This window comes from Hypoxylon trugodes (genome assembly GCF_022578975.1).
Source record: "Hypoxylon trugodes strain CBS 135444 unplaced genomic scaffold F4822scaffold_12, whole genome shotgun sequence".
Taxonomy (NCBI): Eukaryota; Fungi; Ascomycota; class Sordariomycetes; order Xylariales; family Hypoxylaceae; genus Hypoxylon; species Hypoxylon trugodes.
In genome coordinates, this window is record NW_026250027.1 from 180,671 (window position 1) to 193,446 (window position 12,776).

At 46.2% G+C, this 12,776-nt stretch overlaps 5 protein-coding genes across 5 annotated transcripts; 3 read left to right on the plus strand and 2 right to left on the minus strand.

Annotated features, from left to right (window-relative positions):
• Positions 1-1,665: 1,665 nt before the first annotated feature.
• Positions 1,666-2,860, plus strand: F4822DRAFT_88478 (uncharacterized protein). The gene is made up of 4 exons (XM_051464121.1): positions 1,666-1,884; positions 2,146-2,249; positions 2,310-2,408; positions 2,499-2,860. Exons 1-4 carry the CDS (start codon positions 1,799-1,801, stop codon positions 2,642-2,644), a joined length of 435 nt encoding a protein of 144 aa, XP_051308747.1. The 5' UTR covers positions 1,666-1,798; the 3' UTR covers positions 2,645-2,860.
• A 1,359-nt stretch (positions 2,861-4,219) lies between these two features.
• F4822DRAFT_421741 (ATP-dependent rRNA helicase RRP3) lies at positions 4,220-6,360 on the minus strand. The gene is made up of 4 exons (XM_051459824.1): positions 6,099-6,360; positions 5,236-6,037; positions 5,026-5,172; positions 4,220-4,923 (listed from the first exon to the last, which is right to left on the minus strand). Exons 1-4 carry the CDS (start codon positions 6,228-6,230, stop codon positions 4,604-4,606), a joined length of 1,401 nt encoding a protein of 466 aa, XP_051308748.1. The 5' UTR covers positions 6,231-6,360; the 3' UTR covers positions 4,220-4,603.
• Positions 6,361-6,625: 265 nt separating this feature from the next.
• On the plus strand, positions 6,626-8,387 carry F4822DRAFT_421743 (ribosome biogenesis protein-like protein Ssf2). The gene is made up of 2 exons (XM_051459825.1): positions 6,626-7,180; positions 7,242-8,387. The coding sequence occupies exons 1-2, from the start codon at positions 6,743-6,745 to the stop codon at positions 8,220-8,222; spliced, it is 1,419 nt and encodes a 472-aa protein (XP_051308749.1). The 5' UTR covers positions 6,626-6,742; the 3' UTR covers positions 8,223-8,387.
• Positions 8,378-10,002, minus strand: F4822DRAFT_440719 (MFS general substrate transporter; the record flags this gene model as incomplete). The annotated part of the gene is made up of 4 exons (XM_051462779.1): positions 8,378-8,526; positions 8,587-9,250; positions 9,298-9,747; positions 9,805-10,002. The coding sequence occupies 4 exons, from the start codon at positions 10,000-10,002 to the stop codon at positions 8,378-8,380; spliced, it is 1,461 nt and encodes a 486-aa protein (XP_051308750.1).
• Positions 10,003-10,701: 699 nt separating this feature from the next.
• F4822DRAFT_434904 (S-adenosyl-L-methionine-dependent methyltransferase) lies at positions 10,702-12,109 on the plus strand (the record flags this gene model as incomplete). The annotated part of the gene is made up of 8 exons (XM_051462092.1): positions 10,702-10,776; positions 10,833-10,870; positions 10,926-10,999; positions 11,061-11,083; positions 11,139-11,277; positions 11,331-11,391; positions 11,458-12,012; positions 12,070-12,109. 8 exons carry the CDS (start codon positions 10,702-10,704, stop codon positions 12,107-12,109), a joined length of 1,005 nt encoding a protein of 334 aa, XP_051308751.1.
• Positions 12,110-12,776: the final 667 nt, after the last annotated feature.

Here is a 12,776-nt window from a genome sequence, read left to right on the forward strand (position 1 = left end):
TTAATGACAGATCTTCATCTTACCATCATCAACAATAACAAAAATTTTCACCTTATTCTACTTAGAAATCAATCTTACAATCAACACCATGAAATATTGATGCGCACACCTATACAAGTGCATTAACTGGCCTCACCAACATTCTACTTAATGAAGAAACAAACCTAGTAATTTTTCATCGGTCGCTTCAAATTGATGTTATTATCTTTGCCTTCATTTCTGTCTCCTTCAATGACAAACGAAGGATAGACAGATGAGAGGAAGACGCATCGCGACCGAGAAGCTTGTCTCACTTGTATCGAACATTCGACGCGTGTTCTACGCGTTCCCCTGTTTCCTTGGCTCCTTCGCAAAAGAGCCTATCATGATGCATGCCAATCAATATCACAATCCCTTACCAGGAAAAGACTCCGGTTAGATATTGTATAATACTTTTCCTCTCCTGGAAATGAAGCGGGAAGAGTCTATCCGATCTCCGCTTACGGGGGAAATGTCCGCTGCGACCATGGACTTAACTACTAGGTACTCAATTCCGTTTCTTCACAGGATGCGCGAACGAACGCGCATGGAAACATAGACAGATTTCCTGCACATCAGGATAATCTGTTCCAATTATGTCGCAGTAATTATCACGTTTACAAATACTAATCTTCAAAATACATTTTGGTAAGTATCATTGGTAAGTTTCATTCGCTTCATTAGCTATTTGACTTATTGCAGATTCAATATACCTCAAATCAATCGCTACAAAATTAGCAGTGGTGTTAGATTCATAACAGATGTTATGCATCTTCGACCACTTAGCAAGAAAAGAAGCGAGAGAAAAAGATTACGAAAATGCATACAGGCGCCCACGATACCTACCCAAACTATCACCAGAATTATTTTTGGAGCAACAATACGTATTAGCAAGGCTGCTCGCTCCAAGCTTTTGGGGGATGAACCAAGTGGCTCTCAAAAAATGAGGGGGCAAATCTGGGGGATGGGCATTGGTCGCGGAAGGGAGGAGAAAAAAAAAAGTGTGGCTGGTGTCTCTGAGACCGAAGCTCCTCTCTTACGCAATCGTCATCAATCAATCAATTCGAACAGATCAAAAAAACTCGAACTACCTATTTTGAGCTTCCCGGACCCGATCGAGCCCTGACCAAGAGATGGTCCGAGTCCCACACCATCACCTGCATAGCCTTGAGTGACTTCTTGGATGTATGTACGATATGTACATCCGTACATATTAGTCCACAATGACGGACACCCTACAGACACCCTACAGCCCTTCCTGCAACTAGGGGGGTGGAAAGGTGGAAGGGGTGGAAGAGGAGCGAGAGAGGAACTGTTAGGACTAAGCTCTAAGCGGGCGTGGGCGTGGGCGCGGGCACGTACTCAGTATGCCCAGTATGCGCCTAGTATGTGCCCATAGCAAGCAGCGAAAGCTCCCCCAGAGCTCCCCCGTCTGTTCCCCTCTCACTCTCGCATCCCCCCCAAAGCTCCCAGCGCTCCCAGCTATCCAGCTTACCAGTCCCCTCCCTCTCATAGCCCACGCTCTACTCTCTTCCCCCCCTTCCTACCGCACCGCAGAGCAGCCTTTTCCCCAAGCACAGCGGCCACTGTTTCCCACCTACCACCCCCAGCTGTCCCAACTTATCCCCTTTCCCTACCTTCTCTCTCTATTTTATTCTCCTCCTTTCCCATCCTTTTCATCTATTTTCCATCCAATTTTTCCTACCAGACTATCAATCTACAGCCTTAATACCCGTTTTCCCACCCAAAACCAAGCCCAGCCTTACCCCAAGCCCCAAAAATGACATCTCGAAAGAGGAAGCAAGACGAGGAGGAAGAAGAACTCGTTGCTCTTCCCAGTGACGAGAGCGAAGAGGAAGAGGAGTAGTAAGTTGAGACTTATATCCTATTATCCTTTACCCAGGTTCGCTTATAGCTGCGAAATGTTGGAATTGTCGTGGTGGAATCCCTGTTATCGCAAAACATGCGACAGCATCGCATCGCCAATTCGCATTGTCGCGTCTGTTAGCGCATTGCTGTGAACATCGTGTCTCCATTGTCGATTTGCGTGGTTCCATTTTCGTCCCAATTCTAGAAAAATACGCCAGATACCTTGTTGAAAAAGGGTTTACTGACCCCTTCTGATAGCATCTCGGAAGGCGAAGAGGACGATGATGTCGATGACGCCGAAGAGGATGAGGAGGAATATGATGAAGGGGATGAACCCGCAGAGGAGGAGAATGGTGTAAAGGGTAAGCTTCATGCTCTTGCGATACCCTCCTCTTCGCTTCGACTAACAGATCTAGACCCAGTTCCGGCACCGGTTCAAGCTCCTCCCAAGAAGAAGCAGAAGACGACGGACGCTCCACTCGAGACCACTGCTCCCATCGCCAAGAACGGCGAAGAGGAAGGCGAAGAAGAGGAGTTCGATGAAGACGTCCCTGAATATGATGATGAGCTTGGAGAAGAAGAGGAAGAGGAAGATGGATACGATGAAGAAGGTGAAGGTGAAGACGAGGAAGAGAACGGCGAGAATGGCGTCGACGTACCTAAGAAGCTGGGTGCCAACGTCGACGACTTCTCCGTCAAGGGCAAAACCCAAGTGGCAAAAGAAGTTGCTGCTAACGGTGAAGAGGCTGAGGATTGAGCTTCTCGTATCCTTAATACCTTGAGAGTCGTAACACTCAGCACATCTGACCTCCTTGATCCCCCAATTAGATCAAGTAGTGATTGAGGGTCGTCTCATCGCTGTCCTCCGAGGAACTCGACTCTTCATCTCTGTACTCCAACATTTCATGTTCTAGACCCTCTCTTTCCCACGTTTTCCAAGCTAGTCATTTTCCTCATCCACGGCAATAGATGAATTCTTGTGTGAAATCCAGAGCACATCTAGTGGAGAAGATCACAAGAGGTCCTGCCCTCGTTAATTCCCAATAGAAATTTGATATCGCTTAACTTGAGTGACATGGTTTTAAATCCTGTTGTCATTGATCAATTATCCTATCAAAACCTATGCGCAACTATAAAACGTCTTACAACGCCTCATAGGATGACCCTGTAGGTACATGAATAGGTATATATGCAGGAACGCAGCGCGTGGGGACTGATCAACCATATATACATGTACACCTGCGAATCAACAAATGTAAAGAATAGTAAATACGACGAAGAAGCGCCACGGACCGGGTTACGACGGTCTCTTTATGTACCTGATGTTCTCGTTGCGCTTCTTTTCATTCTCGTTTTTGATCTACTACCCCACAAACCCCACGTCGAGAAATGTCCTAAATAGGGTCGCCCTACACTCCTTTTCGGCGTTGACAAGTGTTCGTCGTCCTCCGGTTGGTTACGTCCCGGAGGATGGATGCGGCCTAATGAAGGGGCCTGACGGGGAATAAAATCGAAAAGAGAGGTTTTGTCCACTTATGAGGTATGGATGTGCTGGGGTGCGATTGATGGTATTGAGAAGGGAGGCCGGATATGGTATTTGGATGCGTGCGCGGGTTGTTTGGGAGATGGATGGGCGAATGAATGATGGTTAGTGAATGAGAGGGTGGTGTATGGGGTATCTACTAGACTTGATCGTAGTTCTGAATAGATCTCTTAATGCGACATCGTAGAATAATTGAGTATTACTCCTAAGCATTCTGCGTTTCTATGGGTTGAGCTCCTTGATGACAGTTATTATTCTTTAGCTTTTCTTGTATGCTTAGGTACTGGGTTAAAGTCTTTATATTTCAGCTGAAGCCTTAATCGAATCTGCACTATACGTTGAGTACCTAGGTAATTAGACATCTACTACTATATCGAATTGCGAGCTTAGAGGTATTAACCTCTACCTATGGCATTTCTTCTGGCTCGCCTATGGGTTAGGAGTTGCTCTGTTTCTTAGTGTAACCATGGACGATTTTAATACCGAAATTTGTTTGACTTGTGTCGCATAAAGAAGGATTCTACGCATGTCTAAAGCCTTACCCTACTTAATGACACCGCTCTTTACCCGCCGTTGTGGCTTTAACTAGGAAAAATACCTGTAGAAGAGGCTGTGATTGATGTACCTACCTACCTATGTAAGTAAGACTCGGCAACGATATAATGCCGCTGTTAGCGGGAAGAAAGACGGACGGAATTCAAAATGCTGTTATGAGGATCGGCTGAGCAGGGCATAACTTGCCGAAGAGCGATTGGAGGATTAAGGAATCCTTCCAACGAGCGCGGTTCGGGTACATGGAACCCTTCTATATTTTAGATCATATTATTCTATTCGGACGGGAAGGATGAGAGCTAGGTAGCTCTCAACTTATTCCCGAATAGAGAGAGTGATGCGCATAATAGTAATCCTTATAAGTTAGCTTTAGCCGTTATGTGTTGTTATTGCTTTTATACCTAGGGACATTGATTATGCTTACTTCTCGCATTTGCCGCTATTGTCCCATTTTATGATGCTTTAGAATCTATCTGATGAGTTCCATTAAAAGTTATACCGTCCCGAGTTAGGTGGTAATAAGCTCTGAATTGCTGGGTATCTGTTATGGGTTGGCAATCCGCCAACTCATTTTTACTATGTTTTTAAGGGCTTTTCATTTCATATACATTCATCATGTCCTTAACCTTCCTCAGCATCCATCGCATCGTGTCGCCTCTTCCCGCCCCTATCGGCATGACGACCTTTCAATACTGAACCCTTCTTACCACGGTCCTCAAGTAGGTTCTTCATCTCGTTACGCGCATGGCGTTGGGCCTCCTCAATTCGGGGTTTGAAGACCATAACTTCCTCTTTGCTAGTTTCGTATTCATCTAGCTTCTTACCTAGCGCAGCCTCAATTCTCTGGTAAATCTCAATGTCATATTGTGTTACCAGACTGAGGGCTTGGCCAGCTTTACCTGCACGTGCTGTTCGTCCAACCCGATGCACATATGTTTTACCTGCACATATTTTATTAGTAATGAAAAATTAACTCGCAAACATGACATAGTTTAAACATTCTAATGAGTGATGTTGGCTTGTGGAAATTAGGAGTAACATACTGTCTTGCGGTAAATCATAGTTGAGAACAACATCGACACTTGGTATATCCAAACCTCGCGCGGCAACGTCGGTAGCAACTAAAATGTCGCGGGTTCCAGCTTTGAATTTGTTGAGTGCACCTAGACGGGCGGATTGTGACAATTGGCCTATAGAAATGGAGTTAGCAATTGTATCGGAATCCACCGCCCCGATTGAATATGTCGACTAACCATGCAAAGGAATGGCTCCAAAACCTAGGAATCGAAGTAGAATCGCTACTCTCTGAGTCTCATAGACTGTTCTTGTAAAAATGATGGTGGAACGTCCCGCAAACTCGCTAGCGACAAAGAAAATCAAGTATGTATCCTTGTGCATGTGTGGTATGAATACGTAGTACTGTTGTAGGGTGGAAACAGTTTGGTATTTGTTGGAGCTGATGCTGACACGCAGAGGGTCTCGCAAACTGGCTCTTTGCAAACTTTCGACCTTGGACGACATCGTGGCGCTGAAGAGGAATGTCCGCCTTTCCCTAGGGAGGAACTTGAGCAATTTGTCAAGTATAGGACCGAAGTCCATATCTAAAAGTCGATCGGCTTCATCAATGACCAGGTATTTCGTATTTGATAATTTGAAACCCTTCGTCTTTTCGAGGTGATCGAGTAGTCGTCCTGGTGTAGCAACGACAATGTGGGGTTTCTTGGATAGGGCAATGGATTGGGGGACCATATCCAAGCCACCGACGATTACAGCACATCGTACTGATATGGAGGCGCCTAAAGCTTCTACCGACTGGCCAATTTGCGATGCTAATTCACGTGTGGGTGCTAGGATAAGGCCGAAGAAAGGTGAAGGTTTGTCGAGTAGCGCTTGTAGAATGGGTAGGACAAATGCAGCCGTCTTTCCGCTACCAGTTTCGGCAAGGCCTATAAGGTCCCTATTTTGTAGGGCGAGAGGAATCGATTGCGCCTGGATTGGTGTAGGATGCTTGTATCCAAGGGAGTCGCATGCTTCAACTAGAGGGTCAACGATACCCTAAAAAATTCCATTGTGTTAGAAATATTCTGGGCGAATGAAGTAGGTATTGGAAGCGCACCAGTTCTTTGAAGGTCTTCGGGGCAGACTCGGTAGCGGTGCCTTCATCGAGGGTCGCGGAATCGTGAGATTCATCGCGAGCATCGTGGGTCTCGGCGGTAGGCGATGTTTTCCTTCGCTTTGCGGAAGACATCTTGGATTAATCTGTAGTTTTGTGTGTGGGATTAAGTAAAATATGTGCACAGAATGAGTTATCTACTTGATTAGTTCCGCATAAGCTTAGAAGGTGACTTGTTGAGATTGTTGTATTGTCGTGTGTAAATGGAAGAAATAAAAAAGTTGGTAAGGAAATCTTGAGATGCGCATCCCGCACCTGTAAAAATCTGACCGCTTTCCAGTTTAGGTTAGTATATCTTATCTTTGACCAGACCCACCAATTCTCCAAAGTAGCGGTACGCATCTACACTATCATCTTAGTGGAGATAATAAGTAGCTACTACTTGAGATAATGATTTGTGGGACACTAGCCTTTTTTCTGCCAGATAAGAAAAATAAAAATCGAAGCTTCTTCCAATCATTTTCAACACAACCGAAAAGCTGCATCATTCGACGGACGAATCCGTTTTGCGCTTATAACTTTGCGATTGACGTCTACACCATTGTTCGAGGGTCGAGAGTTGCGATAGAGTAAACAAAGAGTAAACAATGGCGAAGAGTCGAACGAAGAAGCGCACCCATGTGGGCGCCAACAACCCCAAACACAAGGCCCCTCTTGTAGGCCGTTCGGCAGTACAAGATCCAAAGAGCATGGTCATTCGCATAGGTGCCGGCGAAGTCGGATCTAGTATTAGTCAATTAGCCAAAGATGTTCGTCAGGTTATGGAACCTGGCACTGCTAGTCGTCTAAAAGAGCGTCGCGCGAATCGTCTAAGAGACTATGTTACCATGACCGGTCCTCTCGGCGTCACCCATCTCCTTCTATTCTCACGATCCGAATCTGGTAATACGAATCTACGCATAGCCACCACACCGCGTGGCCCTACGCTACACTTCCGTGTAGAGAAATATTCCCTATGCAAAGATGTGCGCAAAGCGCAAAGACATCCCAAGGGCGGCGGGAAGGAGTATATTACACCACCCTTGGTATGAAGCCGTTTACCCTGCGCCTTGTTCTTGCAGATTACTGATTCTTCTCTTTCTTTAGCTCATAATGAACAACATCTCCACACCAGGCGCGGACGCCAACTCCAAAGTACCTAAACACCTCGAAACGCTCACGACCACCGTATTCCAATCGCTATTCCCTCGCATAAACCCACAAACCACGCCACTTAAATCCATACGAAGAGTCCTTCTTCTAAATAGGGAGCCAGCCACCGATAAGGACGACGGTTCTTTCGTACTTAACTTCAGACATTACGCAATTTCTACAAAACCTGCCGGAGTGTCTAAGCCGTTACGTAGACTAGATGCTGCGGAGAAACTTTTTGGCACAAAGAATAGAAAGGGTGGCGTTCCGAATCTTGGAAAGCTAGAAGATATCTCCGAATACATGATAGGCGGCGAAAATGGCGAGGGCTACATGACAGACGGCACCAGTGGGAGTGAAATGGACACAGACGCCGAAGTTGAGGTCCTTGAGGATGCGCCGCGGAGAGTGCTCTCCAGCAAAGCCCGCGCAGCCAAGCGTGAGGAAGAGGATAGAGCTACCGAGACCGACGAAAGGGTGGAGCGGCGACGGGTCACCCTCGTCGAACTTGGACCTCGTATGAAATTGCGCATGACCAAGGTTGAGGAGGGGCTATGTTCCGGTAAGACGATGTGGCACGAGCATATCCACAAATCAAGACAAGAAATACAAGATCTCGAAAAGCGATGGGAAGAGCGCAGACAAGAAAAGGAGGCGAGAAGGAAACAACAAAAAGCAAACGTGGAGAAGAAAAAACAAGAACGAGCTGCGAATGGTACTAGGAGCAAAAAGGACGGAGAAGAAGGTGAGGGAGAAGATGACGATGATATTGATATGGATGGCAATAATAGCGATCTATTTGATGAGATGATGGAGGACGACGATGATGAGATGGATAGCGAGGGACTTGCGGGTGATGCTGAAGAAGCGCTTGGTGAATTGATGGATGAGGATGAATGGGAAGACGAGAGGGATGAAATCGCGGGTTCAAAATAAGATTCCTAGGCCTATAATAGGGATTCAGGTAGACATACGTATGGCGTTTGGCGTGTCGCATTTGCCCAATATAATGATGTCTATCAAAGATTACATTACTTAGGAATACTTGATGCATATTTAACGCATGGAAATTTCATTGCGAAATAAGTATGTTATATCTCGCTTAAGTCTTCTTTTTCGAGTTCCTCTCCTAATGAGTTTTTCAGGTGGTTAGTCAAAATACCAAGCCCCAACACGACGGCAGCACCCGCAGCTAGAAGCAACAACGCCGACGATGCGAATACGACACGTCTATACTCTACTGTGTAAAATATATATATTAGATGAAATCAATTATCGGTAGTTAGAAGTGTTTACTTACCTCCGTTGCTAGTAGTGGTATAGAGCGCAATGACCACAAAGACAAATAGGGGTATATTCATCAAGCCGTAGACTAAAGTTCTGCTCGAATTGGCGACTATCATGCCTCGGTGGTACGCCATGCTTGGGACGTATATACCATTGCAAAATTCGAGTAGAAGGAATGCTAGGTATAAATGGAGTTCCGCCTTGGAAAATGCTGCGATTATAAAGCTCGATCCGCCGATGAAGAGTGCTGTCGTAAGAAGCGCAGTAGGCGAGATATCGCCGAGTGTTGATGTATGTTCTATTGCTGTTGGGTTCGCATTTCGTGTAAAAAGGCTGAATAGCATCGCGCCCAAGACCATAGTTGCCATGAAAGTAGCGAAGATTACGCCGAACGGAGTTGCATCGTTTCCGTGGGTTTGATACCGACTGTGAGCCTCTTGCAGGGTTCCCGGCCAGAAGAAAGTGAAGATAAACATGGTTCCTTCGAAACAACAAGAGACGAAACTGAGGACCCATATCCGAGCATCTCTGAGCATCGCCAAGGGTCTTTCCTTAAGCTTCGTAGTAGCCTGATCATTGGCGAGATCATTTTTATTACACAAATCAAGATTGTTGTCAACTCCTTTATTCTCATTCCATGTCCTGAACATGAGAAAAGCAGCCGCGACGTCTAGGACCTGTCGTACAATTAGCAAATTAAATAAGAACAAAAGGGCGGCCTTACCACGCCAGCAATGAATGGATTAGCTTTCGATCCTGTGGATAAGACGATATAATATCCTATAATACCAGCCAAAATTGCTGTTACACAGTTATACCTCGTCATGGCACCGAACATAGCGCTCAGGGGAAGCGAGCTTCGATCTAACGCGCGCGCACTATACTCCGTAATCATCCAACTCTCAAAAACGGTCCATAACAGATTCAAGCTTATTCCACTTAAGACTCTTCCTATTATCATAAGTTCCATTGCATCGAATTTTACGGAAATAGAGGCGAGCGAGTGTGCCCCGCAAAATACCAGACAAGCTGCTCTCCTGCCAAATCTATCCGCCAGATACCCCGTGAAGAAAGCCGATATCGCCGCAGATACGTACGTAGTAATGTAAAGTATCGCGACTGTCCGATCTTCTAGACCTTTTTCATCCCGGAAGAGTGTATACAAATACGGACCCTAGTGAAGTAGTGAGCATAAGTGCCTTGAATATCGTTTACCATTCTCCTAACTCACCTGGAGCCACTCTGATGCCATGACGATTAGGTAAACACGCAAGAATACCTTGCGGAACACTTTAGCTTCATTGTCATAGTGGCATGTCTGCTTCGTCCATTTTCCATGGAGCCGCTGTAAGACGACCCGCAATCCGGCAGCGAGTACCACTATGGGCACGAAGATGAATAGACTAGCCCAGTAGATATTTAGCTCCATGTTGGGAATTTCTCCTAATCGGGATCTATTGGGACATCGCAAAAAACTTCCTCCCGCATGGGAGTTTTGGGAGGCTCTGCCATTTTGATCGTGACATACTCCCTTGACTACCTGATCTACCTAATTGAGTACAGGGGTATATGATAGCCTCCTTACCAAGGAGAAATTTGTGTAGCCTGTCAGATCGTTAACTAGGTGGGTAGATACTACCCCAGGGAGGAGACGCGCAACCCCAAGCTGACTCCTATAGTGTCTCGGGTGAAAGTTATGTGTAGGCTCTATTATATCTTACTTAATATGACGATATTTCAGCATATATTTCCTCATTGGGTCATATACAGCGGTGCAGCAAAGCTACCCACCGAGCGACATCTTAGACTCCATTGGTGAACTATACTATCAGCCGCACATTTTAGAGGCATAAGGGGCCCAGTCCGCTCTGAGTTTCGCACGAGATTGGTTCGAGCTGGCTAAGATTCATGAGGGGTTGGTGTGTTGCGATTCGGACTGACGGAATGGAATTCTTGTATATAAATCCTCAAGGGAGAGCCTTACAATCGAGTTTAAGACAGTCTCAAGCTTCCCTTCGACTCGCCCCGTCTTGGCTATCTGTTAGCCCCCTGAGACAAAGTTGTGTGAACGCTCCTAGTCTCTTTACATTCTTACCTAGGCACCTAACGCGGATTAAGATTATCCATAATGGCTGGAATAGAGGGACTTGATCTTACGATCGAGTCGCTCAGGCTGCCTGACTTTAATCCTCCGGGGATTGAGGTATGCTGTCTCGCTGCTAGAGAACATCTCAATAGAATCTTCGCTGATTGGCATAGGTCGACGACGACTATGATCCTGGGGATCACTCAGTGAAGTACGTTGTATCATCCTTGGACGTCTTTGGATGTCTCACTTACCCGTTGGAGTAGGATAACACAGGTAGACACGGGCGGTAAAGACCCAACCGCGTATCATCATGATCGTCCACGCCGGGATATGGAAAGTGAGTTGCCCCTGATTGAGCCCCCAAAATATATCCGGCCATGTACTTACCCTATGAGTAGAATACTATATGCCAATTGATGAAGTAGGTAAGCTTGATAGCCGGGCTGGGAAATTTTGTAGTTAAACCATCAATCTAGGCAGAGCTGTCTCGATTAAACAAGCAACATAATTTATGGACTAGGGTCCTAGATGGTGACTTCCTTAAAGCACCGGTGAAAGAACCCAAGCATGTGCTCGACGTCGCATCGGGAACGGGAGTCTGGTCGACTGAATTCGGTGAGTTGGTATATCCCATGACGCATTGGGTACGAGGCTTATCGAGTTCCTAGCGAAGTTACATCCAAACGCACAGGTGTTAGGGATCGACATCACCAAATCGGCACCGCCAGAGTATGTAACTTCCCCTTTCGTATCCCTTCTATACCCTGCTGCATTTTCGTAAAGTTGACAGTCTAGGGTTCTACCTAACTGCAAGTTCGAGGAGAGGGATTTCACGGGGCCTTGGGACTTCCCGCAGAAGTTCGACGTAGTCCATTGTCGGCTCCTCTTCACGATCCCATACGACCCGCGGGTGTTAATCCGAAAGGCGTATGACTCGCTTGCCCCAGGGGGTTATCTCGAGTATCAAGAAAACTATCCGTTTCTCTTGGACGTGGACGGTTCGCTTAAAGGCACATTCTTGGAACAGTACTACTTAGACATCGCACTTGCATTGAGGAGCCTCGGGAACAAGCATTCACACGATGTTATACTCTTCAAGAAGTGGATGGAGGAAACCGGATTCGAAGATGTCGGGGAGATCCATCGTGCGATGCCTATGGGTGGCTGGGCTAAGGGCGAGTATAAGGATATCGGTGTGAAAATGCGTGATAACATAGAAGATGCCTTTAATAGTCTTATGAGGCACCTGCTCGGGAAAGGATTGGGTTGGTCTCCTGAGGAAGTAACCAAGAGTATCCAGAGAGCGAGCGAGACTATACGCGACAAAAGCGTACACGCTTATTTACCTGCGTAAGTGACCGGCGCTAATGGGGAAATATGGAGTCCATGTGCTAACATTCTTTGCAGCGTCGTCGTTTATGGTCGGAAGCCATTGAATACAAGCTGAGGGCGAGCTCTGATTGATTGAGCTGAAGCCGTCGGCAGGTGCGTGCGCTTCGAGGTAGGATTGTCTACAACGTCCATACCTAACCTCCAATTAGTTCGACCGTAATGACATACTCAGCTTACGAATTTGATAATGTCTGCTGGAGATATGGATAAAATTGAATGAATACTAAAATTTCTTCGTATCCATCCCATATATGGCGTTAATCGTGACCTAGAATTTACCTTTTCGAAGGTGTTATTGTGCGATGACCGATTATTGACTGTATGATGAAACAATCTCTCCGAGAATGTTAATTTCGGACCGAGTAAGCCGGGGATGAGTGGACATTAATAGCACATTAGAATCATCTCGGGTGCGGTAGGTAAAGGAGGCTCCGCGGAGGTTCCGTGGGAAAATAGACGTCTGAGCTACAGACCTCGCCGTAAGTCTACAACCCGCCCGGACTTAGGCCCCTCTTCGCCGTCTTCTCCGTTATCCCGGTTAGCCCTTGAGGGGGCAATAGGGCCCTGCATATAGTGACATTGTGAGTTATGACTAGACGACGGGGATGCTGATTGGTTATATTTTACGAATGGTGGAAATTCATAACTTACCTTAAGTAAGTATTCACTTTAGGTGTACCGATCATCTGAAACTGCTTCTTAATAACCATCCGATTCACCAT